Source organism: Furipterus horrens, unplaced genomic scaffold, assembly GCF_987537825.1.
Source record: "Furipterus horrens unplaced genomic scaffold, mFurHor1.1.pri manual_scaffold_4, whole genome shotgun sequence".
NCBI classification, from domain to species: Eukaryota; Metazoa; Chordata; class Mammalia; order Chiroptera; family Furipteridae; genus Furipterus; species Furipterus horrens.
Window position 1 is genome coordinate 86827187 of NW_028327174.1, and position 26953 is coordinate 86854139.

Here is a 26953-nt window from a genome sequence, read left to right on the forward strand (position 1 = left end):
GATGATTTTACTAAATTTAAGTAGCTGCTGGTGGATTTCATTACTGTGCCCAAATACTCAACAGTTTAATATAATTACAGAACAATGTCATTCAATTAACTCTAAGCTTTAATGAATTAACAAGCACATTGACCATTTGCAAAGGAACTTCAGAAAAACCTGTTATATTTTCTAGAATATCCTCACAGGCCTCTGAGAGCAAACAGGATTTTTTGGAAGCATTCCAAAGACTCATTCAAATCCAAGTTTGAAAGACTGATATGATCACTGCAAAAAAAAAAAAAGTTATAAATTAATAAGAATGATTTCCCTGGGTGCTCCAGCACAGGCCTCACTGATATTCAACAGGTAAGTACTCTTGAGTGTCAGCCTCACCAAGAATGCACCTTTTTCTGCCCAAATGCCATTTTGTTTCCTGGGAAAAACCTTGAGACAAGCTCAAGTATATATAAGAATTTAATATATGATAAAATTGGTATCAGAAACCAGAAACAATGGGAGAATTACTACATATATAGTCATGGGAACACTGGCCATCTGAGAAAAATTAGAGTCTTAATTTTCATGAGTATTTCTCAGATTTCAAGCATGAAGTCTCCTTCAGGAAAAAAAAGCCACAATACCTAAAGGTTAACATAACATATTTTTATTTTCACATTTCTTATATTTGTACCAACATAAAAATAGGTATATGCTTTATGCTTATACTTCTCACATAATAAAAGCTAAAATATTTACCAATTAAAGCAGAACCAATAAAATGCAAATTAACCACCTTAAAATTTATTTAATATAACAAATGATGCTGTTTTGTTCAAATAAAAAAAACAATCATGAGTATTAGATTTAATAGCAAAAAGCTACAGTTCCATATTCTTAAACTGCATGTTTTTCACTTATTTATTGGGTAAGGGAGGGCGATAGGGAGAGAAACATCGATGTGAGTGAGAAATATAGATCAGTTTGCCTCTCATACATGTCCCAACTGGGGACCGACCCAAAACCCAGGCATGTGCCCTGACCAGGAATCAAACTGGGGACCCTGCGCTTTGCAGAATAATACCCAATCAACTGAGCCACACAGGTCAAGGCTGAACACTTTTAATAATGATGATAACACTTGTACACACAAGTGTTTTATTCAGACTTGTACTGAAAAACTTAAGCTTTTTTCCTCCCTCTTTCAAGATAATCAGAACAGAAAATTAACCAAACCTATCAAATGCCATTTTGAAATGGTGTGAAATGGCTGACTAAAAAAATTAACAACTGCCTTTATCAAAACCTGCATTAATCACAACTGAATCCAATTAGCTTTAAAATTTGGAAAAAGAAACATTATTTACTATTTATTTACTATTATGCTTATTGCTAATGAACTGTTGAGTTAACTCTGTGTAGGAGCCTCACAACAGAATGGTATTGACTGGAAGGTACAGATATCCTCTGAGTTTAACATAAGATCCTGGTAGGTATATCATGTGTACAGCAACAGTACACCCTCACTGTTCTCATTCTCATGTATTCTGTATTCTGCGGCTTCAACAGTTCTGTTCTTTTTCAAATCAGATTTTAATTTTGAATACTTAACACTGTTGTTGATATGCATTTCACTTTCTTCATGTTTGCTAAGAATATGTGATAAATGCTGCCAATCTTTGCACCCATTCTCATTCTTCAGTTGATTTTTTCCTTCCCCAAAGAGTTTGCAATATAGACAAAACACAGAATCTTTTGAGGTTGAATAAAGTAACCAGGATCTAGTGGTTTTTTCACCATTTGGAAGAATTCTTGTGTAATAAGTTTCTGAAAACTTCCTCCCTGTATTGTCTTTTGGAAAGTTATAATTTCTTACTTGAGGTGGATCATTTTCAATAAAAATATTCCGTTGTTTAATATTCAAAATTCGTGGCCAAGTGCCTGGATCTGCAGAAAGCATAACTGGTTGAATGGAGTCTTCTGATTTTTTCTCTTCCAGTTGCTCTTGAAATGTATCAGCTATAGCAGACACAGAAGTAGGTAAATTCACATCCTGTCCGGTCAGTGATGCATCTGTGCTGCACTCTGCTAATACTTGTGACTCTGAAGTCTTTCCCTTTTTTCCTGGTATTCTCTCTATTTTTTCCAAAAGTATATTAAATGATCCATGTAACTTTCTTTCATTTTCTTCTCTAACAGCGTTCCTTTTTCTGTTTTCTAATGTGGACAATTTTTTTGATTTTGTTTCTGGCACCTAGGAAGAAAGAGATTATAACTTTATCTTAGAATTATTAACACTAAAAAAAAAACTAATATGTGTAAAATGCCTAGTAAGCAATGAAAAGATGTTCATTATTAATCATCCAAGAAATACAAATCAAAACCACCACATTCCACTTCAGATCTACTAGGATGGCTACAATATTAAGATAGGTATTGGCAAAGATGTGGAAAAAACTGGAATCTTTCTAAGGTGATGGTGGGAATGTAAAATGGTATATGTAGTTACTTGGAAAACAGTTTGGGAATTCCTCAAAAGTTAGTTACCATATGACCCAGCAATGCCTAAATGAAAACATACATCCAAATAGGTATACAAAATGTTCACAGCAGTATTACTCACAATAGCCAAAAGTAGAAACAATGAAAAAATCCATTATGATTGATAAATTAAAATGTGGTATTATCCATACAATGAAATATTATTTGACAACAGAAGCAGATACATGTTATAACATGGATGAACACTGACAACAAGATGATATGTGAAAGCCAGTCACAAAGTACCACATGTATGATTTAATTTAATAAAAAGACATCTATTTTGTAGTCAATAAAATAAAAATACAAAATAAAGATTGAAGAGCAAAATATGTGTACAATGTGAACGGCAGCTTGGTAGCTGTAATAGTTTTATATACAGCACAACTTGAATATGTATACAATGGAGCTTAAGAAACAAAAATTGGCATGCTCTCCCTCCAGGAGCAAGCCTGTGATTTTCCCTTCTCCCACAGGCATACATCTCCCAAACTATAAGGGATCCCATGAGACTTGCAAACAGGTAAGCAATGGGCAGCTGCAACTCAACCCAGGCTAACTCCAAGAACCTTTCTCCAAGACCTTTTCCCTGACTTTCCAGTGAGCTAACAGCAGCCCTGCCTTGGCTCACTTCTTTTACTGTGTGACTTCTGTTCCTCAGTGAGCCAACACAGCCCTGCCTCGGCGCTATCCTGTTTCTTCTTCTGTTCTAAGCCCTTCCTAGCTTCACTGTCCTTAGCTTTCATAAACATACTCTCAAAATAAAACAACGAAAACCCAAAGAGCTTTGTAGTAATTTAATTCTGAGAGCAATATGGCAGCAGAGAAAAAAAAAAAAAAGCAAGAGTGACATGATCAAATCTGTATTTCATACAGAAAAATCATTCTGATTGTAGTATGTATTTCCAGCTGAAAGGAAGGCCAGCCATACAGGAACAGTCAAGAAGCTGTGGTAATGCTTGCAAGAGGATAGAGGCTATATCTAGGATGATAGTAGAGATAGGATAGATTCCAGAAATATTTAGGAAGTAGAATCTGGATTAGTTGGAAAATGAGAGTCTGGAGGCTGAAGAGGAGGAAGGTGTACAGAATGATCCTCATATGGCTGAATCAGATGACTTCATGACATGATCTCAAAGAACTTCTGACCAAAGAACATTATGGATGTGAAATATTTGTCATAAATAAATAGTGACCCACCACCTCCAACCTATCTCAGGCATCTGACTGAATGATGGGATCATTTATTAACAAGGGAAACAACTAAGGAAAGCAGTTTTGGAGTTTCAGTTTTATATGAAGTTTGATGTATGTGTGAAACATGCAAATGGAGATTACAGATGGCCTGAAAGTTTAGAAACGTGATCTTCAGATATTTTGGAAGTCATCAATATATATTAATTGAACTATGGAAGGGGAGAAGACTGTATTATAAGAGCACATAGAAAAAAAACAAACAAACAGAAAGCCAAGGACTGTAGTGTTATTTTTACATAACCCAACCGAATCCAAGCCCTGGTTTTATCTCTTTCCTTCCTGGGTTTCTTGTATTATGATTCTCAATGGGTGGGACACTTCCCAGCTATATGATCTTGGGGAATCAGTTACTCAAACACCTAAGATCAGAACACATACAAGAAGCAACAGAATGAATCCATAAGTAAGTGGAACAACAAATTGATGTTTCTCTCTCTTGGAAAATCAATCAACAATTTTTTTTTAAAGAAAAGAATGGAGAGAACATAAACTCACCTTTTTTGTAAAAACTTAATAGTCAGCTATGGCTATCAATTGTTTCCTCTATTGTCAATAAGCCTTACACTTGAGTCACTTTTCCTTAAAAGCTAATTACTTACATTCTTATCCAGGGAGGATGAACAATGTTCCTGGTCATTACTTAAAAAAAAAAAAAAAAAAAAAAGGGAGACAAGGAAGCTACTAGATGCACAGTTCAAAAACTGATTACAGGGATGCTCAAGGAACTTAGTGAGGTCCTAAAGAATATTAAAAAAGAAAAATCCAGTCAGAAATAAAGGATATACTAATTGAAATAAAGAATTTATAAGGAATCAACAGTAGTGTAGATGAAGCCAAGACTCAAATCTGCAATTTTAAATATAAGGAGGCAAACAAACAAACAAACAAATAAACAAAAATCAAAAGAGTAAGAAGAAAAAAGAATCCAAATAAAATGAGGATAGTGTAAGCAGCCTCTGGGATAACTTCAAGCATACCAACATCTGCATCATGGGGGTGCTGGTAGGAGAAGAAAGCAAGGAAGAAATTAGAAACCTATATGGAAAAGTAACTACAGAAAACTTCCCTAACATGGTGAAGAATATAAATATACAAGCCCAGGAAGCACAAAAGAGCCCCCAACAATATGAACCCAAAGAGGCCCACACTTCCCCTGACTGTTGTAGCACAGGCTTGATAGATATGCTTGAGTATGGAAAACGCATAAGGGAAGAAGTGAATGCTATGCTAAGTGAAATTAAGGAAAATCCACACAAAACCAATGGTGATGGGAAGGAAACCAAGAGTCAAATCAATGATTTGGGAAATAAGGAGGAAAAAAACAGTCAACCAGTACAGAATGAGGAAATAAAAATTGAAAAAAAGGAGGAGAGGCTTAGGAACTTCTGGGACAACTTTAAACGTACCAACATCCGAATCATAGCAGTGCCAGAAGGAGAAGAGGAAGAGCAAGAAATTGAAAGCTTATGTGAAAAAATAATGAAGAAAAACTTCCCAAATTTGGTGAAGGAAATAGACATACAAGTCCAAGAAGCACAGAGTCCCAAACAAGCTAGACCCAAGGAGGACCACACCAAGACACATCATAATTAAAATGCCAAAGGTTCAACATAAAGAGAGAATCTTAAAAGTAGCAAGAGAAAAGCAGAGTTACCTGCAAAGGGGTGCCTATAAGACTGTCAATTGATTTCTCAAAAAAAAACTTTGCAGGCAAGAAGGGACTGGAAAGAAGTATTCAATGTGATGAAAAGCAAGGACCTACAACCAAGATTACTCTATCCAACAAAGCTATTATTTACAATGGAAGGGCAGATAAAGTGCTTCTCAGATAAGGTAAAGCTAAAGGAGTTCATCATCACCAAGCTATTATTATATGAAATGTTAAAGGGACTTACTTAAGAAAATCAAAATTATGAACATTAAAATGAGAAAAAAATTCACAGCTATCAACAACTGATTCTAAAAAATAAAAACAAAATCCAAGTAAGCAAACCAGAATAGGAACAGAATCATAGGTATGGGGATCGTTTGGAGGGTTATCAGCTAGGAGTGGGTAGGGGGAGAAATAGGTAAATGGTACAGGGATTAAGAAGCATAATTGGTTGGTACAGAATAAGACAGGGGGAAATTAAGAATAATATAGGAGAGGGTGAAGCCAAAGAACTTATATCTACAACCCATGGACATGAACTAAGTGGGGTGGGAGTGCTAGAGGGAAGTAGGGTACTGAGCAGAGGGAAGCAAAGGGAAAAAAACTGGGACTACTGTAACAACATAATCAATAAAATATATTAAAAAAAAAAAAGACCCATACCAATACATATCATAATTAATATACCAAAGGTTAAAACAAAAAATCTTAAAAGCAGCAAGAGAAAAGAAGTTAGTAATGTACATGGGAGCTCCCCATAAGACCGTCAACTGAATTTTTAAAAGAAACTTTGCAACTAGACGTGATTGGCAAGAAATAATTCAGTGATAAAAAGCAGGGACCTACAACCAAGATTACTCTACCCAGCAAAGCTATCATTTAGACTCTAAGCATAAAGAGTTTCCCAGACTAGAAAAAGCTAAAGGAATTGATCACCACCAAACTAGTATTATATGAAATACTAAATGGTCTTCTTTAAGAAGACGCACAAATGTGTGAACAATAAAATGGCAATAAATACCTAATGATCAACAATTGATTCTAAAAAACAAAATAAACAAGCAGGAAACAAACAGAGTCATAGATACAGAGAACCTTTTGATGGTTGCCAGGTGGGAAGGGAGTCAGAGGGATAGGCAAAAAAGATGAAGGGATTAAGTACAAATTGGTAGTTTCAGAATGGCCACGGAGAGGTAAAATACAACATAGGGAACAGAGTACCCAAAGAACATATATGCATGACCCATGGACATGAACAATGGTGGGGGATTGCATGAGGGAGTGGGGAGAGGAGCGAATAGAGGGGGCAAAGGGGGAAAAACTGGGACAACTGTAATAGTATTAACAATAAAATATAATTAAAACAAAAACAACAAAACTGGCTGAAAACTTGAATACACTTTATAAAAGAAGACATTATGAGTGATTAAAGGGGAATATTAGTTATCAGGGAAATGCAAATTAAAACCATAACATAATCATTCCAGTTTTACTAGAATACCTTAAATGAAAACAGGCAACACCAAATTTTGGTGAGGATGATAAAGTAACTGGCAACGTCTGTCAGTGGGATTGCAAGATGATAGAGAAAAAAATTACTTGTAACTTCTGCAAATAGTAAAATTTAAAACAAGTTTACTGCCCTGACTGGTATGGTTCAACGGGTTTGGTGTCATCATGCAAACTGAAAGGTCAATGATTCGGTTTCTGATCAGTGCACATGCCTGGGTTGTGAGCTAGGTCCCTATTTGTGGGCGTGGCGAGAGGTAACTGATAGATGTTTCTCTCCCTCTCTTTCAATCTCCCTCCACCCTCTCTCTAAAATAAATAAGTAAAATCTTTAGTAAAAAACAAAAAACAAAACAACATGCTTGCTTTCAACAATCTATTTCAATACTCACTTGAGATGGGACAGCTCAATGACAGATTGTCAAAAGTGAGACTAAATGAGATTCTAAGATCAATCTAATGTAGGCTAACAGACAGAAACTACTGTATACCTGATCACCTAAAACTTATTAAAAGAATTACCTGTTTATATTCATTAACACAACTTTGGCAGCAGAATCTCATCTGCTGGCCATCAATTACCAGGACATTGTTTCCAGAACCTTTGCTGGGCAGGTACTCTCCACACTGTTCACAGCAATTCATTATCAGACCATTTGCCAACCTGTACTTGTTAAAGCAGTGGTTACTGCATAGTTTATGTGTCACATTATTAACACTGACTTCATGACGAATCTAAAAGAAAAACGAGAACTTATCAAATAAATGAACCACATTAACACAGTAAGCAATGACAAAAAGTTTCTTCAACAGAAACAAAGAAAACTTGGGGGGGGGCAGTGAAGAGCAAAGGGGAAAAATTGGGACACCTGTAATACAACAACAACAAAACGATATTAAAAAAAGGTAAAGAATTAGAAAAAAAGAAACAAACTATTAACCTCTCTGAGGAAAAAATATTCAGGGAAAAGACTAAAAAGCCCATTTAGTTAGTTATCATTGATCTCTTTATTAAATCATTCTTTGATTTTATAAAAGAAAAAAACAAGATTCATAAAACAAAAAGCAGTAAAATCAGTAATAACTTCCTCAGAGCACTTAAGGATTCCAAAAAACAAATTGGCTTAGAAGATTTTGATATCATCTGCCTAAAAGGAATCGATTGAGAATTCTTAGTATTATAAGCTTCACTGCCCTAGAAAATTTGTGAAAGGGACTAAGGGAATCATTCCATATTCAGATGGTATCTATATATACAAGACTAAGTGCTTCTTGCTTCGTTCAGCTCTGTGATATCTGAGATAAAATTGTGTCCTGGATTGGCATTGCTCCGGAAAAACCAACACCAAACTCAGTCGCCAAGGACTGTTAAGTGAGGAAAGCCTGCATGCATGTTTCTTCTTTAAGCAACTGGAAGAATTGCAATACCACTTAAGAAATGTAAAATTACCTAAACTATTTTCAGTCCACATGTTCTATATGTTCTTGTGCTAGGATGGGCCACTTCCTCCATGTCCTGAGCAATACATTTTTATTTAGTATGTCTTGTAAAAACAAAATCCACCATACAACTATTGTTCTGTGGACAAATACATCCAATTTCATTAAAAAAGGTGTGTATTTTTCATACTATGCAAATAGGACATTTATTTATAAGATAGTTCTTACATATCCTTATGGCTTCCTTTAACTTCACTGTCTAGATTCAGGACATGTGCATTATGTATGTACATGGCACAGCACAGAATAGCACTTAAGAGTTAAAGTTATCCTAGATAATAACCTGAATAAGATAAAAATTCAGACCTCTGTTAGTTTACTACAGATTGTACATCTTGATTTGTTCAGAATTCTTTTTCTGAGACTCTGGTTGGCTTCGTAGGGAGACACACAGTATGCACTACAGAATTCCTGGAAGGGCTGGATTGACTGCACTTGAGGAACAACATTCGCCCTTTTTGTACGTGCATCTCTGAAACACAGGAATAAACACAATATAAAGATGCTGTATTTTATTTTCAAATATATACCAAAATAATGGACAGTCTTCATTTTCTCATAATTTAATAACTAGGAATCAAGTATAATTTTTAGATTTAGCAAAATCCACTTTTCGGTTTCATCACCAAGAGTTCCTAAATAAAGTGGGAAGAGAAGATTTGGAGGTAAAAATATTTTGCATCACAAGAAGCTTGCCAGATTTTGATGACTTTTCGAAGCAATCAAAAAGGGTGGTAACAACTTGGTAGAACTGAGGTAGAAAATGGGGGAGGGGCTGAGGCAGAGTTGGTGGTGGGTCAATTTATTTCCATATCTACACTCCATTTTCCTGCCAAGAGTAGGAACAGTACAAATGAGCCCACAGCTCAGACAAACTTTAAGATAACTCAAGCTCAATAACCTTGAGGACACCTATGCAACAATTCTACTCATGAATTTATGCATCTCTCCAATTACATTCAGAACACGCATTTACACTATCAGTATCAACCACATGGAGTCATGTTGGAAGGTATAGCTTACTTTTTACACGTCACATTGCTTTTCTTTTGAGTATGCTTATGAGAGAAGGAGGAAAGGCAGGTGGTAGAACAAAAGAGGTGAGCTGATCCTTTCCGTTGAAAAGCTGTCTGTCCTTTCTGTAAAGGGTTTTTGCAGTGTGCACAAGTGATTTTAGCTTGTTTAGTGGGTTGCTGTTGGACTGAAGGCTGGCAAGTCTGTTTAGGAAGGGAGGCCACTGGTGCTAAAGAATCCACCCCTGGCTGTTTCTGATTGCGCGGAAATGATGCTGACTGGGAGATCCAAGAATCTTAAAAATAAAAAACAAGAAAAGTCATGGAACATTCAAATTCACATCAGAAAAATATTTAAAATTTTCATTTTGTGTAAGTCTAAGAGAAGAGTAAGGAAGCCATAGAAGCACTTGGTTAAGGCCAGGAAGCCTTGTTGCAAGGGGAACTATTAACTTTATATTCTAACTGAATGATACCCCATTGTGCCAAGGATGTAAACAGGGACCCTAGAATTTTGCAATGTGGTAGACATCATCTCCTAAGTCAGACTTGTCAGGTTTAAAAGGTATGTCCTGAGCTCACTAGATTGTGCAAGCAGTATATTAAACTGTGTCAGTGTTACAGTAAAGCCTTATGTTTGGTACCCGGCACTTGCAACAAATATTAGCCATTTTCCTTCTCTAAGAACAAAGTATCAATACATTATAAAATAAATATGCAAATACAAAGATAACTATAGGGTGTGGTATATGATGTTCATTTTTGTAACAGCTTCCCCCTTAAAATTTTATTATGAAAAATTAAAAGCATATAGAGAAATGGGAAGAATTTCACAGTAAACTCCCTCCCATATGCTCACCAAATAGATTCTACAATATTTTACAACCACCCCCCCCATTTTAAAGATTTTCTTTATTTTTAGAAAGAGGGGAAGGGAGGGAGAAGGGGTGAGAGAAACATCAATGTGTGGTTGCCTCTCGTGTGGCCTCAACTGGGGACCTGACCTGCAACCCAAGTGTGTGCCCTGACTGGGAACTGAACCGGCGACCTTTCGGTTTGGTCCAGTAATCAATCCACTGAGCCACACCAGCCAGGGCTACAATTTTTTTTTAAATTAAATTTCCTGAGAGTAACATTGGTTAATAACATTATATACATTTCAGGCATACAAACTTATAATATATCTGTATACTGCATTGTGTGCTCTCTACCCGAAGTCTAGTCTCTGTCAACATATATTTGACATGCTTTACCCTCTTGCCTTTCCTTTACACTATTTTACTCTTTTTGCTTTATCATCTTTTTATCTATTCTGAATAATCAACCCATCTTCTTTTATGTATTTCAAATAATATGTAGACATAAACATATTTCTTTCCAAAATACTCTGAAATACATGTAATTTAGACATTACAAAGCAAGTCTTTCCACAATTACTTCCTAGCTTTCTAAAACATTTTTCATAGGCATTAATATAGGTGGTGGATTACTCAGGAAAGATTTCACAGTGAAACATCCCCCTCCATCATATATTACTGTTGCTTCAAAATATACTACAATGTTATGTTCAGATAATAGTGCCTCTCAAACTTTAACATGCATTAGATCACTTGGAAATCTTGTTTAAACAGAGATTCTAAATAGTTGGTCTTCGGAGGGCCATGATATTCTAAATTTCTTGGGTGATGATAAAGCTTTGAGAAATGAGGCTCTCCTCAAAAACAGCTTTTGTCATCAGCATGAGGCATATGGACCCCTCCACCTATCACAGCTCCAAAGGCCTCTTACAATACTACCAACACTAATAATTCCCTTTTCATTTCTAAAGACCCACCCACTGCTTCAAATTTTCTTTGTTCCATTTCCAGATATCTCTTATCCTACAGGGAAAACCAAAACAGAACTAAGGAATTTTCATTCCACAGGATGAAATGCTGGTTAATATGGAATATATGCCAATAAAGGTTTTTTTTTTATCACCAAGTACTCACTCAGAAAGGAAGTTTCTTTCCTTTTTTATTAATTTTATTGAATTTCTTAAAGAACCAACTTTTAGGGCCATGAATTTTTTCTTTTTCTTTTGTATGTATTTTTGCTCTTTATAATTTCTTATCTTCTCCTTGTCTGGAGTTCTTTTTGCTCATCCTTTTCCTTTTTTTTTTTATTTTTAAAAATTGTTTTTCTAGTACAGTTGTCCGATTTTTTCCCCCTATGGTATCCCCCACCCTGCCCAGTAAGTTTCTTTACTGCTAAATTTTCCTTCTTCTAAACCATTCCTTTAGAAAACAAAATCATTCTGAACCACTCCAAAGAAACAAGAAATTACATATTTATCTATAAATTAAATATTTGTTGCCCTGGCTGGGTAGCTCAGTTGGTTAGCGCTAATCATATGCCAAGGTTGCGAGTTGGATCTCTGGTCAGGGCACATACAAGCAGCATCAATGACTACATTAATAATAGGTGGAATGACAAAATTGATGTTTCTCCCTTTCTAAAATAAGTAAAAAGTAAATAAACATAGGGTGCATCCTAGAATCAAACTTCCCTGAATATTATCTGGGTAACAAACTAGATTTAATAAATAGAAATAAAGACAGCCAACTATTATATGATTTCTCATTACCAGTAATATGTGAGGAATAAAAACCCTGAACACAAAAACATTGGGCTTTTTAATTCTGTGGGCTAATCCACACTTAAAGGGGCATATCTATCTCTAATAATGGAAAATGAGACATCAATTATACTGCTCAAGACAGTAAATAGATCCTGAAAATGTTATTCACTTTAGCCTTGATGCATACATAAATAAAGCATTTCCTTTATATTGCATTATTTAATTCCTAATTTCATATTTATTTCATCATGTTTTTATTTTTGGTATTAATGTGTCCAGGTTAAACTTAGAGAATTCCCAAATTCCTACAGCTTTATTTCTGGAATACATTTTAAGATAAGAGGCCTAGTATATTTCTTAATCCAAATCCCTTAGTATATAAAGAGAATTAAGACCTAGAAGTTAAAGTGATTTGCTGAAAAGTCCAGTAAGTACTAGATCCACTATTTGACTTTTACGTATTCTTCCTTTCTTTCTGCATCTAAACTCTTCTGCTTAAACAACATTTTGTATTTCTTTAGTGTTGGGTCTGTTGGTGAAAAGTTCTTTCAGTGCCTTGGTGGGGTTTATTTTATTTCAGTTGGTAAAGAATAGCATATACACATACAGTTTATAAATCCTAAGTGCAAAGCTCCATGGAATTTTTTTCATAATGATTACATTTGCATGAGTACCACCCAGATACAGATACAGAAAATTTCAGAAAGTTTGCAATAGCCCAGAAAGTTTCCTTATATATTTTTCCACTCAATAACATCCCTAAATTTCCCACAAGCCATCCCTATTCTGACTTCAAATATTGGTTTTATTTTGAACTTCACATATATGAAATCATATAATATGTACTCTTTTCTGTCTTTCTGTATTTCAGCATGTATTGTTTTTAATGATTTTATTTATTTTTAGAGAGAGGGGAAGTGAAGGAGAAAAAAGAGGGAGAGAAACATCACTGTGCCAGAGATACTTTGATGAGTTGCCTCTTTCTCCTACATGCCCCAACAGGGTACCTGGCCTGCAACCCAGGCATATGCCTTGACTGGGAACTGAACCAGCGACCTTACGCTTTGCGGTACGACACCCATTCCACGAAGCCACATCAGTCAAGGCAACATTTTGTCTCTAAGGTTCATTCAACAATTGCACATAGTAGTTCATCCTTTTTCCTTGTTTGGAGCATTCCAATGTGTGTGGCTAATATTACTCAACCATTCTACTGCTGATGGATATTTGGAACGCATTCAATTTTTGACTCATTTCTGTACTTGTTATTTAATGGTTTCTTAGGTATCTATCAAGCTTGGGATTTTTTTTCCTTCATTATAGAAAATTCTCACTTGTACTTCTGCCTCCTTTCTTTCTTCCTCTTTCTGGGACATCAGTTACATGTCCTTTTCAACATGTGTCATAGGTCTCTCATATTCCTTTAAATCACTACCTGAGCCCTAGCTGGTGTGGCTCAGTTGGTTGGAGGGTCACGCAGTACTCTGAAAGGTCATTGATTTAGTCCCAGGACAGCTGTATGCAGAGGGAACTGATTGATGTTTCTCTCATATCAATATTTCTCTCTCACACATCAATATTTCTCTAGATATGTACATTGAATATGTATTTGGCTGAGGATTAAGAAAAAAATTAAATATTCACCTGGGGATATTTTTTATTATTGATTTTAGGGAGAGCGAAAAACATCAACGTTGAGAAAGACAGATCGATTGGATGCCTCCCATACATGCCCCAACTGGGGATCAAACCTGCAATCTTTGGTTGCATGGGATGATGTTCCAACTCACTGAGCCACCTGATCAGGACTCTCACATTCCTTTCTGTGTTTCCCACCCTTTTAGCTATGATTCGGTTTGGATAATATTGTAATATAACTTCCAGTTAACTCATGCTCTCTTCAGCTGTGTCCCATCATGAAGTTAAAACAGTTTCTTAAAATCCATATCTGATTGATAATCCAATTATCTGGATACCCTTGTGGGCTCACCTCTACTGTCTGCTTTTTAAAATACTGATGTTCTGTTATATGGTCTTTGTTTTCTCATATTCCTAATTGTTTTTCATCATTTTTATATTATAAAACTGAAAAAAAAATTGAGGTCCTGGCTTATGTTAGCATCCCAATCCAAAGGTTGGAGGTCTTGTGTGTGTGTGTGTGTGTGTTCCCCTGTGAGTCTGCTTAAAGTTCCTTTTATTCTATGTTTTAAAAATATTTGATTTGTTTTTAGAGAGAGGGGAAGGGAAGGAGAAAGAGAGGGAGAGAAACATTGATAAGTTGCTGAAGAGTCCCTTGTCCAGCAGGACTCATGGCACAAATGAAAATGACCCAGAAACTGTGTCTGGGAAGAAAAGGGCAAGCAACTCCTCAAAGAGAGAAATGCTGCTTGACCCTTTCCCTGTGTCCAGTTTTATTAAGTAGCATATATGCAGGAATTTTAAAAAGCATAATATATCTACTAAGTCAAACAGAATGAGGGTAAATCATGTACAGAATTTAGAATACCCCATTTGAAAGTTAGCCTGGCACCAGATGACTACTATCTCTTTTTATTACTGCTGGCCTGCTTTCACTCAGAAGATTGTAACTGGTCAGGGCTGTATTCAGCTTTGATTTTATCGCCTCTGCTTTCAGGGCATGTGTGGGGGCTACAATCTTCAGAGCCAGTGCCACCCATCCCCCACAAGTTGCCTCCTGCACACACTGCAGTGGGGACTGGACCTACAACCCAGTCATGCACCCTAACCGGGAACAAACCAGTGACCTTTAGCTTTGCGGGACAACGTTCAATCAACTGAACCACGCTGGTGAGGGCTGCTGAAAGTTCCTTTTAGATTCTCAGCTGTCTCAGCAGTCTTTTTGGAAAATAAACACATACCCATAAGAAAAGCAGGCTCAAGGAACAGATTACGGTACTTTTCTGACAATCCTTCTCTCAGATCTTAGAGCCCTATTTTTTCACTTTATTTCTAGCTCTATGATGCCTTCAGTAGATATATTTTGTCTACTTTCCCCTAATTATTCTCTGCAGGAGGGATAGGAATTACCTAGCCTATTATTATCAAAAGTACTCCCTAGAATCAGTATCATGATCAGAAATGTTTAGAATGCAATAAAAACACAACATAGATGCAAGAGTAATTTCTAAGGGGTTAGGTATTTTCCATGTGAGGTTTTTACTGTTGATATAAAAAGTGATGAGCAAAAAACTTTCACTGAAAAATAGTCTGTCCTAAAGGTTAATGAGGGAAGGATCCAAGATGGCAGTGGAGTAGGTGAAAGTCATAATCACCTTCTCGCAAGAAAAAATCGAAATTACAACAAAATAATACAACCACCAACCAGAATAACCAAATGAAAACTAAATGAACAGAAATCTTACAACAGGGATACAGAAGCAGCCACACTGAGACTGATAGAAAGGGTGGAGATGCAAAAAGGACTGGCCCCACACCCATGTATGGCAGCCAAGAATCTAGAGGGTCATCTCAGCTGCAACTGTAAAGTGTCCCCCTTACCCCCTGCCCCCAGCAAGGAGTTACGTATCTCAACTCCACTTTAGGTTTCCAGCTGAGAACACTAGTGCCAAGTACCCACATAATGTGGCTGAGAAAATCAGTGGGAATTCCATATCCACCAGGGAAAGACAGGAATCTGCTAGAAACTTAGGGCCCTCTTAAAGGGTCAGTGTACAAAATCTTGTTCATGGGCATTCACCCTGGGCTCCAGCAGAGGGATGGCAGCTCAGAGTGGACCAGAGTCATACTGGGAGAGATTGGTAGCCTAGAGGAGAAATCTAGAGGGACAGCTGTTAATATCCCTATACTAGGTCCCTCTTCCACACGGCCTACACACATCTTTCCTGGGTCGAACACTCTGCTCCATGCTGATTCAGTCTGGAAAGAGGTACTGGTCTGGCACTGCTAAGGTGAAGCTCTGCAGAGCAGACTTTTTTGTAAGGCTCTTGAGGAGGTCATCCCCCACAACCTGAAAACCCGCCTCAGCGCCACTATTCCTGCGTAGAACCCTTCCTCCACACGGTCAAATCTTAATCTGTTTCAGCTGATGAATTCTCCAACCTGACAATTCCAGGACCTTGTTCCACCACAAAGATCCATACACTGAGTGGGTGTTGGCTGGCCTTGGTGTACACTGAAACTTTTGCTAAGCTCCCTCAGACCCAGCATGAATGTCAAGTCTGAATCTCTATCAACCTGGTGAACAACACTCACCCCTTACCTGGTGACTCATTGAGAACCAACTTCATGCAACTTGCATATAGCCAGAGGATCTTTCAGGGACTGAGCCTAACAGGCAGCCAGCATGTGGAAGCCAGCCTTGGTACACACCCTGAAAATCCCACAAGCCCCCAGGCTCAACACAGGCAGTCAGGCTCAACACAGGCAGTCACAAACTGGATTCTTTTGTAGCTCCTAACAGGTAGCCCAGGACCAGCCACTGACAGTCTCTGACTGACCTTCACCAAAGTCTCTACAAAATATTACTAAACTGAATTCAGCATTACATTAAGAAGATCATATACACTAGGATCAAATGGGATTTATTCATGGGATACAAGGTTAGTATAATATCTGCAAATCAATTGATGATATACCACATAAACTGAATAAAAAATAAAAATTAAGTGAACTGGACTTCCAGTCAAGATGGAGGGATAGGCAGACATGCTTCACCTCCTCACACAATAGAATTACAACCAGATCTGAAAATAAATACCAACCAGAACCATCAGAAAATTGAGCTATATGGAAGTCTGACAACCAAGAATTTAAAGAAGCCACATTCATCCAGATGGGTAGGAGGGGTGAAGAGGTGGTGTAGTTCAAACAAGTAGCAGTGGCTGTGGCAGAACAGACGGCTCCACATTCAAATGTGGTGGATAAAAATCAGGAAAAATAACCTGGGAGTGAGCGATCCTTGTTGCAGGCCAGACCACACAGCCCAGGGTTCCAGTACTGGGAAGATAAACCTGTATTACCTCTGGCTGTAAAAACTAGTGGGGCGGTGGAAGAAACTGCTGGATTTTTGTCGCTTAAAGGGCCCACATGGTCTTAGAACATACACAAACCTCAAGGCAGCAACTGAAAGGGCATCAATTGCATATAGGAAGTAGGTGAAGTGACTGAAAATGGGGCAAGAGCCAGGCTATTCATTTGCCAGAAGCCAAGCAGTGGCACTGTCCCCTCTCCGACTCCCCCACCACAAAGAGAACCACAAAACGGTGAATTGGATAGCCCCACCCTGGCAATTACCTGAGGCTTCGTTCCACACAATTTAGTTTCCTTTGCTATACAGGCCACGAACTAAGTCTGGGAGTAAAAGCAGTTCTAGCTAATAAACAAACACAGGAGGATGCCAAATTGAGAAGGCAAAAAAATATGGTCCAAATGAAAGAGCAAAACAAAGCCCCAGAAAAAGAAGTAAAGAAAACGAAGATAGACTACCTAACAGAGGCAGAGTTCAAAGCACTGGTGATAAAAGATGCTCAGAATGCATAAAGTACAGCAAAAAAATAAAGGAAGAAATGAAGATTGCACAAAGTGAAATAAAGAAAAATATACAGGGAACCAGGAGTGACGGGAAGGAAGACGGGATTCAATCAATTAGGAACAATAGAAAGAAATAAACATTCTACCAGAACAGAAAGAAGAAACAAGAATGCAAAGAAAGTGAGGAGAGCCTTAGGAACCTCTGGGACAACTTTAAACGTACCAACATCCGAACCATAGGGGTGCCAGAAAGAGAAGAGGAAGAGGAAGAAATTGAAAACTTATGTGAAAAAATAAAGAAAACTTTTCTAATTTCGCAAATGAAATAGACATAAAAGTCCAGGAAACAGAGTCCTAAACAAGCTAGATCCAAAGAGGACCACACCAAGACATATCATAACTAAAATGCCATAGGTTCAAGATAAAGAGAGAATCTTCAAGGCAGCAAGAGAAAAAAAAGAGAGTTACCTACAAAGGGGTGCCTGTAAGACTGTCAGCTCATTTCTCAAAAGAAACTTTGCAGGCAAGAAGGGACTGGCAAGAAGTATTCAATGTGATGAAAAGCAAGGACCTACAACCAAGATTACTCTACCCAGCAAAGCTATCAGTTAGAATAGAAGGGCAGAAAAAGTGCTTCCCAGACAAGGTAAAGCTAGAGTTCATCATCACTAAGCCATTACTACATGAAATGTAAAAGGCACTTACTTAAGAAGATGATCAAAACTATGAACATTAAAATGAGAACAAACTTACAACTATCAACAACTGAATCTATGAAAACATTTGCAGGGTTATCAGTTGGGAGGGAGAAGGGGGGCAATGGGGGAAAAGGTACAGGGATTAAGAAGCATAACTAGTAGGAACAAAATAGACAGGGAGATATTAAGAATAGTATAGGAAACGGAGAAGCCAAAGAACTTACACTCATGACCCATGGACATGAACTAACGGGGGGCAGGGGGAATTGCTGGAAGGAAGGGGGGCAAAGGGGGAAAAATTTAGACAACTGTTAACAGCATAACCAATAAAATATACTTAAAATTAAATGAACATACAGATAGAAAAAAAAGCATTTGACAAAATCCAGCACCCATTTATAAGAAGTCTGAACAAGTGGGAATAGAGAGAACATACCTCAAGATAATAAAGGCCATATATGAAAAACCCACAGTTAACATCCGAGTCAACGGGGAAAAATTTAAGATTAGGAAGAAGACAGGGATGTCCTCTGTCACTACTCTTATTCCACATAGTATCCAAAGTCCTAGCTATAGCAGTCAGATAAAGTGAAGAAATAAAAGGTGTACAAATTGGAAAGAAAAAAGTAAAACTGTCAGCATTGGCAGATGACAAAATACTGAATATAGAGAACCTTAAAACTAAAAGAACTACTAAAACTGATAAATTAATTTGGTAAATTATGAGGTTAGAAAATAAATATTAAGAAATTGATTGCATTTTTATTTACTTAAAAAGTATATTTTATTTTTTTATTTTAGAGAGAGGGGAAGGGAGGGAGAAAGGGAGAGAAACATTGATGTGTGAGAGATACATTGATTGATTTCCTCTCACATAGCCCCAACTGGGGACCTGGCCCACAACCCAGGCATGTGCCCTGACTGGGAATTGAACCAGTGACCCTTTAGTTCGCAGGCTGGCGCTCAATCCACTGAGCCACACCAGCTAGGGTGAATGTAAACTTTAAATGAAAAAAGAAAGAAAAAATATCCAAAATAAAATATAGGAAAGGTTAATAAAATGATTATATGAGCCCTGGATCAGTTTCTCTCTAAAATCAATAAACATATCCTTGGGTGACTTGAGAAAAAGAGAAAGAAACACCAATTTGTTGTTCCCCTTATTCATGCATTCATTGGTTGATTCTTGTATGTGCCCTGACTGATTGAACTGCAACCTTTATCAGGACAATGCTCTTACCAACTGAGCTACCTGGCCAGTGCAAAAACTTTCATTTACATAAATGAGTGTCAGCAGAGTCATTTAGTACTTTTTCGTCTTCTATTTTATGTAACAAGTATCAGAAATATATAGTTTTGAATTGAGATAAAATGATATGAAAAACAAAATCCAATAGTAATCAAAACTACTTGCAAACAATGTTTCTAAGTTTCAATTATGCCCACAATTTGAGTGACATGATAGTATAGTATCTAACTACAGGCTGCTTTTTTATAATTATCAGCTTATGCTATACTTTAAAATTGACAAGCACCTTATTTATCCACCTTAACATGAAACACACAACTTCAATTTAGTCCAGAAGGTGAAAAATGGGAACACTGAAACATAAAAGAAATACATGGCAAGACTTCTGGTTTTAACCTTGTACCAGAACTTCTAGTTTTAGCCTCTTATCAGCTTGTATGAGAGACAAAGGATAGGTGTTTCTCTCACATCAATGTTTTACACATCTTTCTCTCCCTCTCTCTCTAATAATCAATGCACATAAGATGGAGTTTGTGCTTATACAAACATACATCTAAAATTTAGGACATAATTACAAAATAAAAAAGTAAAACAATGAAAGAAATAAAAAGATACCAAAGAATAATTTTCAATGGACATAATTTCAAGTCTTCAACATCTTCAATTACTTTTAAATTTAACCCATCTTTCAATATAGAGAGCCCAAATTTTTATTATTGTTCATCAAGCTTAACTCTTAATCAATAAACAAAAGGTGTACACAGTAGTAAACTGGTAACAAACATGAGTGAACAAATTCATAAAATGTTTGCAAATATATTTTCACAAATTCAGTGACATATAAATTAATCAAGATACCACGGTTTAGTGATCAGTTTAGCAAAGATTAAATGACATTTCTACCCCTGTGGAAAGCTTACAATATGGGAACAAATACTCTTATGTTGTATAGAAAGTAATACAATTTTTTGGTGGGGGAAATTTTGCATTAACCATCAAAGCTTTAAAAAAATGCTGACATTTTGATATAGCAATTCCTCCAACAGAAACTTTTCTCAAGAAAATAAGACAAGTGTGCCAAGCTTAAAGAGATATTCCTGTGAACCCTGTTTATAGTTAAGAAAATTAGAAACAACCTTAAATAACAAGCTATTAAATAAAATATACAGATAAAGAGCTAATTATATTGGACAGGAGCTAATAATATATATAACAAAGAGATGTCAAGAACAAGACAAGGGTTTATATATACTCTTACCACTTCTATTAAATATTATATTAGAAAAAATAAACAGAGAACCTGGGAGGCCAAAATATTTTCATAATAACACTAAGATTATTTGCCTTGTTCACTGTGTTGGTATTTGCACTAATGGTGCAAAAGCAAAGATGGGTAAAACTGCTGAGTAGTTTTCTTCACAACCATGCACTTGTAGAAAAAGAAAAAAAAATCACCTTCCCTTATGGTTGTTATTCAAAAACCAACCGGTCAATACACTTCTGATGTCAACCACCTGGATTTTAATATAGAGAGCATGAAAAGTTCATTATGTATATAGTTTAAAATTCCTTATTGTAAGAACTTTAAGAAACTAGCCACTTGCCAAGTTTTGATGCCATTCCCCAAAAAACAAAATAACAAAAAAAAATGAGCAGTAAAAAATGAGAAACCATGTAAATGTTAAAAGAAAGCTGAGGAACAGGTATCTCAGACAAAGGAATATTTTATAACCATAAAACTTCTATTTTTAAGATGACATAACATACTAAAATTTAGCCTAAATAAATCAACAGAATACAAACCTATATGTAATATGCTCTGAATTGCATTTTTTACAACCACAGACGCAAAGACTAAAAGCAAACAAACCAAAAATTTCCACAGTGGCCACTTCCAGTTAGCAGGCTAAGGTGACAGTTATTATGATTTCTTCCAAAAATCCTATAATAACCATGTAGTATTCTCATAACCAGAGAAAAAGACTGACCAAAAAACAAAAGAGAAAGAAAGAAAAAACAACAACTAGCATTCTATTAAAGAAGTAGCTAGGTTCTTAGCTCTAGTTACTGTTTTGGCCTTTCCCAAAATTCTAAGTTGGTCAATAGCTAAAAAGCACTAAAAAGGCTAAAACCAATACCAACAACACCCTTCTTCTCTAAAATACAAAAAAATTCCTCCTCAAACCCTACATGTGTCATGAAAAACCACAAAAAATAGCTGTGCTCAGTTTTAAACAACTTTCATTATATCTTAATTTTTATCAGAACAAGACTATTTTTAAAATATAGATCTCTAAATTAAAGACAAGAAACTTTTAAAATTAAACAATAAAATGCTGGTTAAAAAATGAAAACCAGCCTTGACTGGTGTGGCTCAGTGGACTGAGCACTGGCCTATGAACTAAAACGTTGCTGGTTCAATTCCCAGTCAGGGTACGTGCCTGGGTTGCAGGCCAGGTCCCCTGCTAGGGGTGGGCAAGAGGCAACGATACATTATGTTGCTTCTTCTCTTTCCCCTCCCTTTCCCTCTTTCTAAATACAAAAAAGTAAAATCTTAAAAAAAAGAAAAAAAACAGAGAAAAGCAGTCTAACAGTAAACACCTGTAAAGCAAAAATTTGAAATTTCAAGTTACATAATTAAAAATAAAATTCAATTACAACATAGTGTTTTATATTCCACTTCAGTTCAACTCATTTTATTTGATGATTTGTACATTAAAATAGATACTAGTAAACAAGGGTGGTGGCAGTGGTTATGGAAGATTTTCAATTAAAACACTTTAGATGTAAACCATAATGGGTAAAATAGAGTAATACTTGAAAATTCAGAGACCAAGTAGATAGCACAGTTTTATTAAGTAAAATATCCTATATTAATTTGAAAGCTGAGAGCAAGAAAATATTTCACATATAGACGTAAATAAAATAGATATGGTTACTAAACGTAACAGCCAAAAGTTTATTTACTCGCAGAAGATCACTCATGGCTTACCAGGACTATGATGAGTTGCAAATCCTCCGTTCTGAAATTCGTCTCCTGCCACATTCATTCTACCAGGATTAAAAGGTCCTACTCCAGTCTTGGTCTGTGAAGTTAAAGATGGGGGTGTACGTTTGTATATTAACACCAAAATTACTTGACTGAAGTCCTTTAGCGACATCTCCCAAGCTGGTATTCTATAGTGATGTTACAACTGAAATCATTTAGGTTCATATCTCGCCCAGCATTCACAGAGCTTACACCTGTATCTAAGGATGTAAAATTAGCAATCTGAATTTCAGAGTCGATTCTGTAGTGATAACATTACCCATTCCTGCATTTACCTTTCTTCTTGAAAGACTGGAAGTGGAGAAATCCACATCTTTGGTTCTGTTTTTAGTTTCCGGAAGTCCCCATTCAATAAAACTGGAAGAAGTTTTCTTTTCCCCTCCATTTATTTCTATGTCCTCTTCATCATCAATAACAATAGTCTCACTTAAATTTCCCTTTTGAGAAGCCAAATCTCTTGAGGGAGAAAGAATTATGGAATAATTTCCTTGTAGCTTTTCATTTCTTGATGAAGCAAATATAAAATTTCTTTCATCAGCTATTGCTGAAGAAGTGGAAGGAGGTTGTATAGATTCAATAAACACAACATCATCCTCGTCATCTTCCACTGCTGAGTTTCTAGATCTATTAACTAAAGGACTAGTTGAATTACCAAATGAATTTCCTATTTCCATGAGACTAGCTGCCATGGCTTTACTCCCTAATAACATAGGAGTCTGTTCAGTCAAGTTTAATTCTCCCGCTGAACCTGTGTCCATGCCAAAGAACCTGTAAGAGAAAAAGAAAAGGGAAAAAAAAATTTATAGTATATAATAGTACAGTATAGTATGATTATTTTAAGAAACAGCACAAAATTTTAATTCTATTCTTCATGTAATTTTGATCTAACTTTTTAAGAAAAAAACTGTCACCATTAGGTTTTTCCTCTCCCATTAATCATACAATGCTTATTTCTTCAGAATTTCATAAGAATTAATAATCCAATTTTTGGTAGTCCTTAAAAGAATTCACTCAACAGTAAAGTTGTCATTCAACATCATCAATAGTTTCTGTGACATTAATCAAAACATTTAAGGAAACCATTTTACAATAGGCTGATTGACATAAACAAAAGCTAAGTTCCTATAACATTTAATCAATGGTATAATGAAACTATTTGAATAACTGCTGTACTCAATTTAATCTACTCACCCTTGATAGCAGAAAAAAAAATACGTCTTCCTTTGAAATGGAAAACATTAAAAAAATAATTTATCAAGTATTAATAACCCAGAGTTCAAATATAACCAATATACTACATATAGTTCCATCTAAAAAAATGATTGTTATTGTTGCATTTCTATTTCTGTAGCTTTTTAATGTTTTATTTATTTACTTTTAAGAGAGAAGGGAACGGAAGGAGAAAGAGAGGGAGAGAAATATCACTGTGTGAGAGATACATCCATTGGTTGCCTCTCACACGCCAACTAGGGACCTGGCCAGCAACTCAGGCACATGCCCAGACTGGGAATCGAACTGGCAACTTTTTGGTTCACCGGCTGGCTGGCACTCAATCCACTGAGCTACACAAGCCAGGGTTATTTCCATAGTCTTTTGTAATTGTTTTTCAAACTCTCTACTTCCAATGTAACTATGTGACTAAATCTTTCCATATCATTATTTTATGTATACCTGTTTTATTCATGATTTGGCATGTTTTAGGATACTAAAAACGATTCTAATGGTTTCTAGTTATCAAAAAAAATTTTAACCTCATCTTAAATCCACTGACCCATTTTACTCAATGGCAATATTCAATGTTAAAAGACTTAAGGAAAAGATCAAAACTATGAACATTAAAATGACAACAAACACAACTATCAACAACAAAAAATAAAAACAAAAAAACTAAGCAAATGACTAAAACAGGAACAGAATCACAGGTATGGGGATCATTTGGAGGGTTATCAGCTGGGATGGGGAAGGGGGAGAAATTATGCAGGGACTAAGTAGCATAATTGGTAGGTACAAAATAGAGAGGGGGAAGTTGAGAATAACACAGGAAAGGGCAAAGCCAAAGAAATTATATGCATAACCCATGGACATGAACTAAGGGGGCTGGGATTTCTGGAGGGAAGCGGGGTACTGGGCAGAGGGGAGCAAAGGAAAAAGAAACTGGGACAACTGTAACAGCATAATCAATACAATATACTTACAAGTAATAAAATATTACAAAAAACAAAACACACCGCTCCTGTTTAGGTCATCCTTATTTTGATCACCTTCTTGGAGGGAAATAGGCCTGTTTGTAATACTGGAAATATATTAGGGCTAAATCTGATATCCATTGCCAGAGGTTTTTCAGGTGAATTATGGCCTCCACCATTAATACTCTACCCACCTATCAGAGCAGATAATGTAAGCTTCAGACCAGGTCTCAATCTGAGTGTAGCCCACTCCAATTAAATTAGAGTTGTTCAATTTTGCAGAAGTGGAAGCAGTGGGATACAACTGATACTTAGCTGCAATGCCAGAATACAATTGGTACCCGATGGTACAGTTGGTACCATCACTGACATTAGTGAGTAGCTGGAAGCTACTAGTCCTGAAGCCCACTGCAAAGTTATTCCTTGTCTGCTTTGATTTGGCACTGTTAAAGGTCACCTGATAACCAGCAAGCCTACCCTCATAACCAAAGTCAGCTGAACCATGGACTGCAGGGCCAGCAAAAACAAAGTCAACATCGCAATCAAGAATTATATATTCCCTCTTTTAAGACTTGATTTTACCACTTTTCTTTCCTGTGTTTGGTGAAAAGGTGGTACCAAATGTCAGTTTCAAATCTTCACCAATCTTCAATCACAATTCCTGTTCCCAGAGCTATCAGTGTTCCATTTCTCTGTGAAAAGTCAGACCATACTCACACCATTTATATTTGGTCTCCAAGGTTCCAGTAACTTTATCAGTGTCTGTATCAGATGAACCAGATGTTGAAAATTCCACACCACTGCATGACCTTGTTTTCACATCGTTACCAACCCAAAACCAAACCCTTTGTTGAAAATACCTCTGGCAGCTTTGTCAAGGTCAGCATATGATGGAAGGATACACACTGCCTGAGCCCAGCTCTGTCCGTAGGTTGCCAGGGTGAGGCCACCTGAAGAGGCAATCTAGCAGTCTCCTAAGGGGGGGGGAGTTGCTGTTGCTGGGCTTGGGGTAGGGCTGCGGCTGCAAGGAGACACCATTCTATCTGTCCTCCCTGCTCCAAATTATTTTTGTCCTCGTCCAGGAATTGTCAGACATTATGCTGTGTTCTCTATGTAAAATTCTAAAAACACCACCATGACGTATATATAATTTAATCCACTTCACAGATCAGAAAAGAGAAGCTAACTAAACTGTTCTGAGTAAGTCCAAATAAGCCTTAAACTCGGGGCTCTAATTCTAGGCCACAAATTCTTTACCACTCTGTTATATTCAACAAACACTTCTTTCTACCCACTATGCACTCAAGTATGACAAAAGAAAGGATCCAACAGAGGGATACAGTTGAAGAATCTGGAGAAATGAATAAGCAATAAAGCGAGGCTCCAGAAGGCTTTTGCAGGTGGTAGTAAAATTCATCTTGAGTAGAAATCACCTCTATCTCAAAAATGCCAGAGGGAAAATGATAGGCATAATTGGATGTATGTATGTAGAAATGACAGATGGAAAGCTGAGTTACGTTTATCCACATTGGACTCAATTTCTTTAGCTAGTAACTCCAGTGTTATATGTGGGAAATGCATGGGTGTCAAATGTTTTAAAAAAACTTCATTTGGCAGTCATCATTCCATCTTAAACCCCTAATAATAAAATATGTTAAGTAATAGTTCTCTTCTAAAATTTTCCACAAGTAATTTAATTGATGATAGTAATAGTCATGTAATAGGTAACATTTATTCTTAATAGGTGCTATGTCAACAATATGTTAATTCAGTGAATGCTTACATGAGGTAGGAACTATTCTTTTTCCCACTTTACCCATTAGGAAACTAAGACTCAAAAGATATAGAATGTGCACCTGCCCAAGTCTCCATTACTGAAAAGGATAGTCAATTGAAATCTAAGAAATCTGATTCCAGAATCTATTTCAAAGCCACTATCTTACATGTAATTAATGTATAAAACAATTTTTAAAAATCACTTATTTTTTATTACAATGGATAAATTCATTAAAAAAAAAAAATCAACATTCAATTAAGTCTATTTCAGCCCTGATCAGTGTGGCTCAGTTGGTTCGGCATCGTTTCACAAAAGGTCCCTTGTTGGATTCCCAGTCAGGACACATGCAAGAAGCAACGGACTGAAATTTCTCTCCTTTTCTCCCTCCCTTCCCCTCTCTCTAAAAATAAATA

The 26953-nt window shown here is 36.4% G+C and overlaps 1 protein-coding gene and 1 pseudogene across 1 annotated transcript in view; both read right to left on the bottom strand.

The window, feature by feature from the left end:
- Positions 1-659: 659 nt before the first annotated feature.
- Positions 660-26953, bottom strand: part of ZMYM5 (zinc finger MYM-type containing 5) — a 32115-nt gene continuing 5821 nt past the window's right edge. Inside the window, exons 4-9 of the mRNA XM_090273722.1 lie at positions 22853-23345; positions 22521-22614; positions 9461-9746; positions 8744-8909; positions 7460-7672; positions 660-2233 (exon numbers count right to left, since the gene is read on the bottom strand). Coding sequence (XP_090129848.1) covers positions 1478-2233; positions 7460-7672; positions 8744-8909; positions 9461-9746; positions 22521-22614; positions 22853-23345 — 2008 coding nt within the window. The 3' untranslated portion in view covers positions 660-1477. The remainder of the gene's footprint in view (positions 2234-7459; positions 7673-8743; positions 8910-9460; positions 9747-22520; positions 22615-22852; positions 23346-26953) is intronic.
- Positions 24835-26344, bottom strand: LOC150012362 (non-selective voltage-gated ion channel VDAC2 pseudogene; annotated as a pseudogene).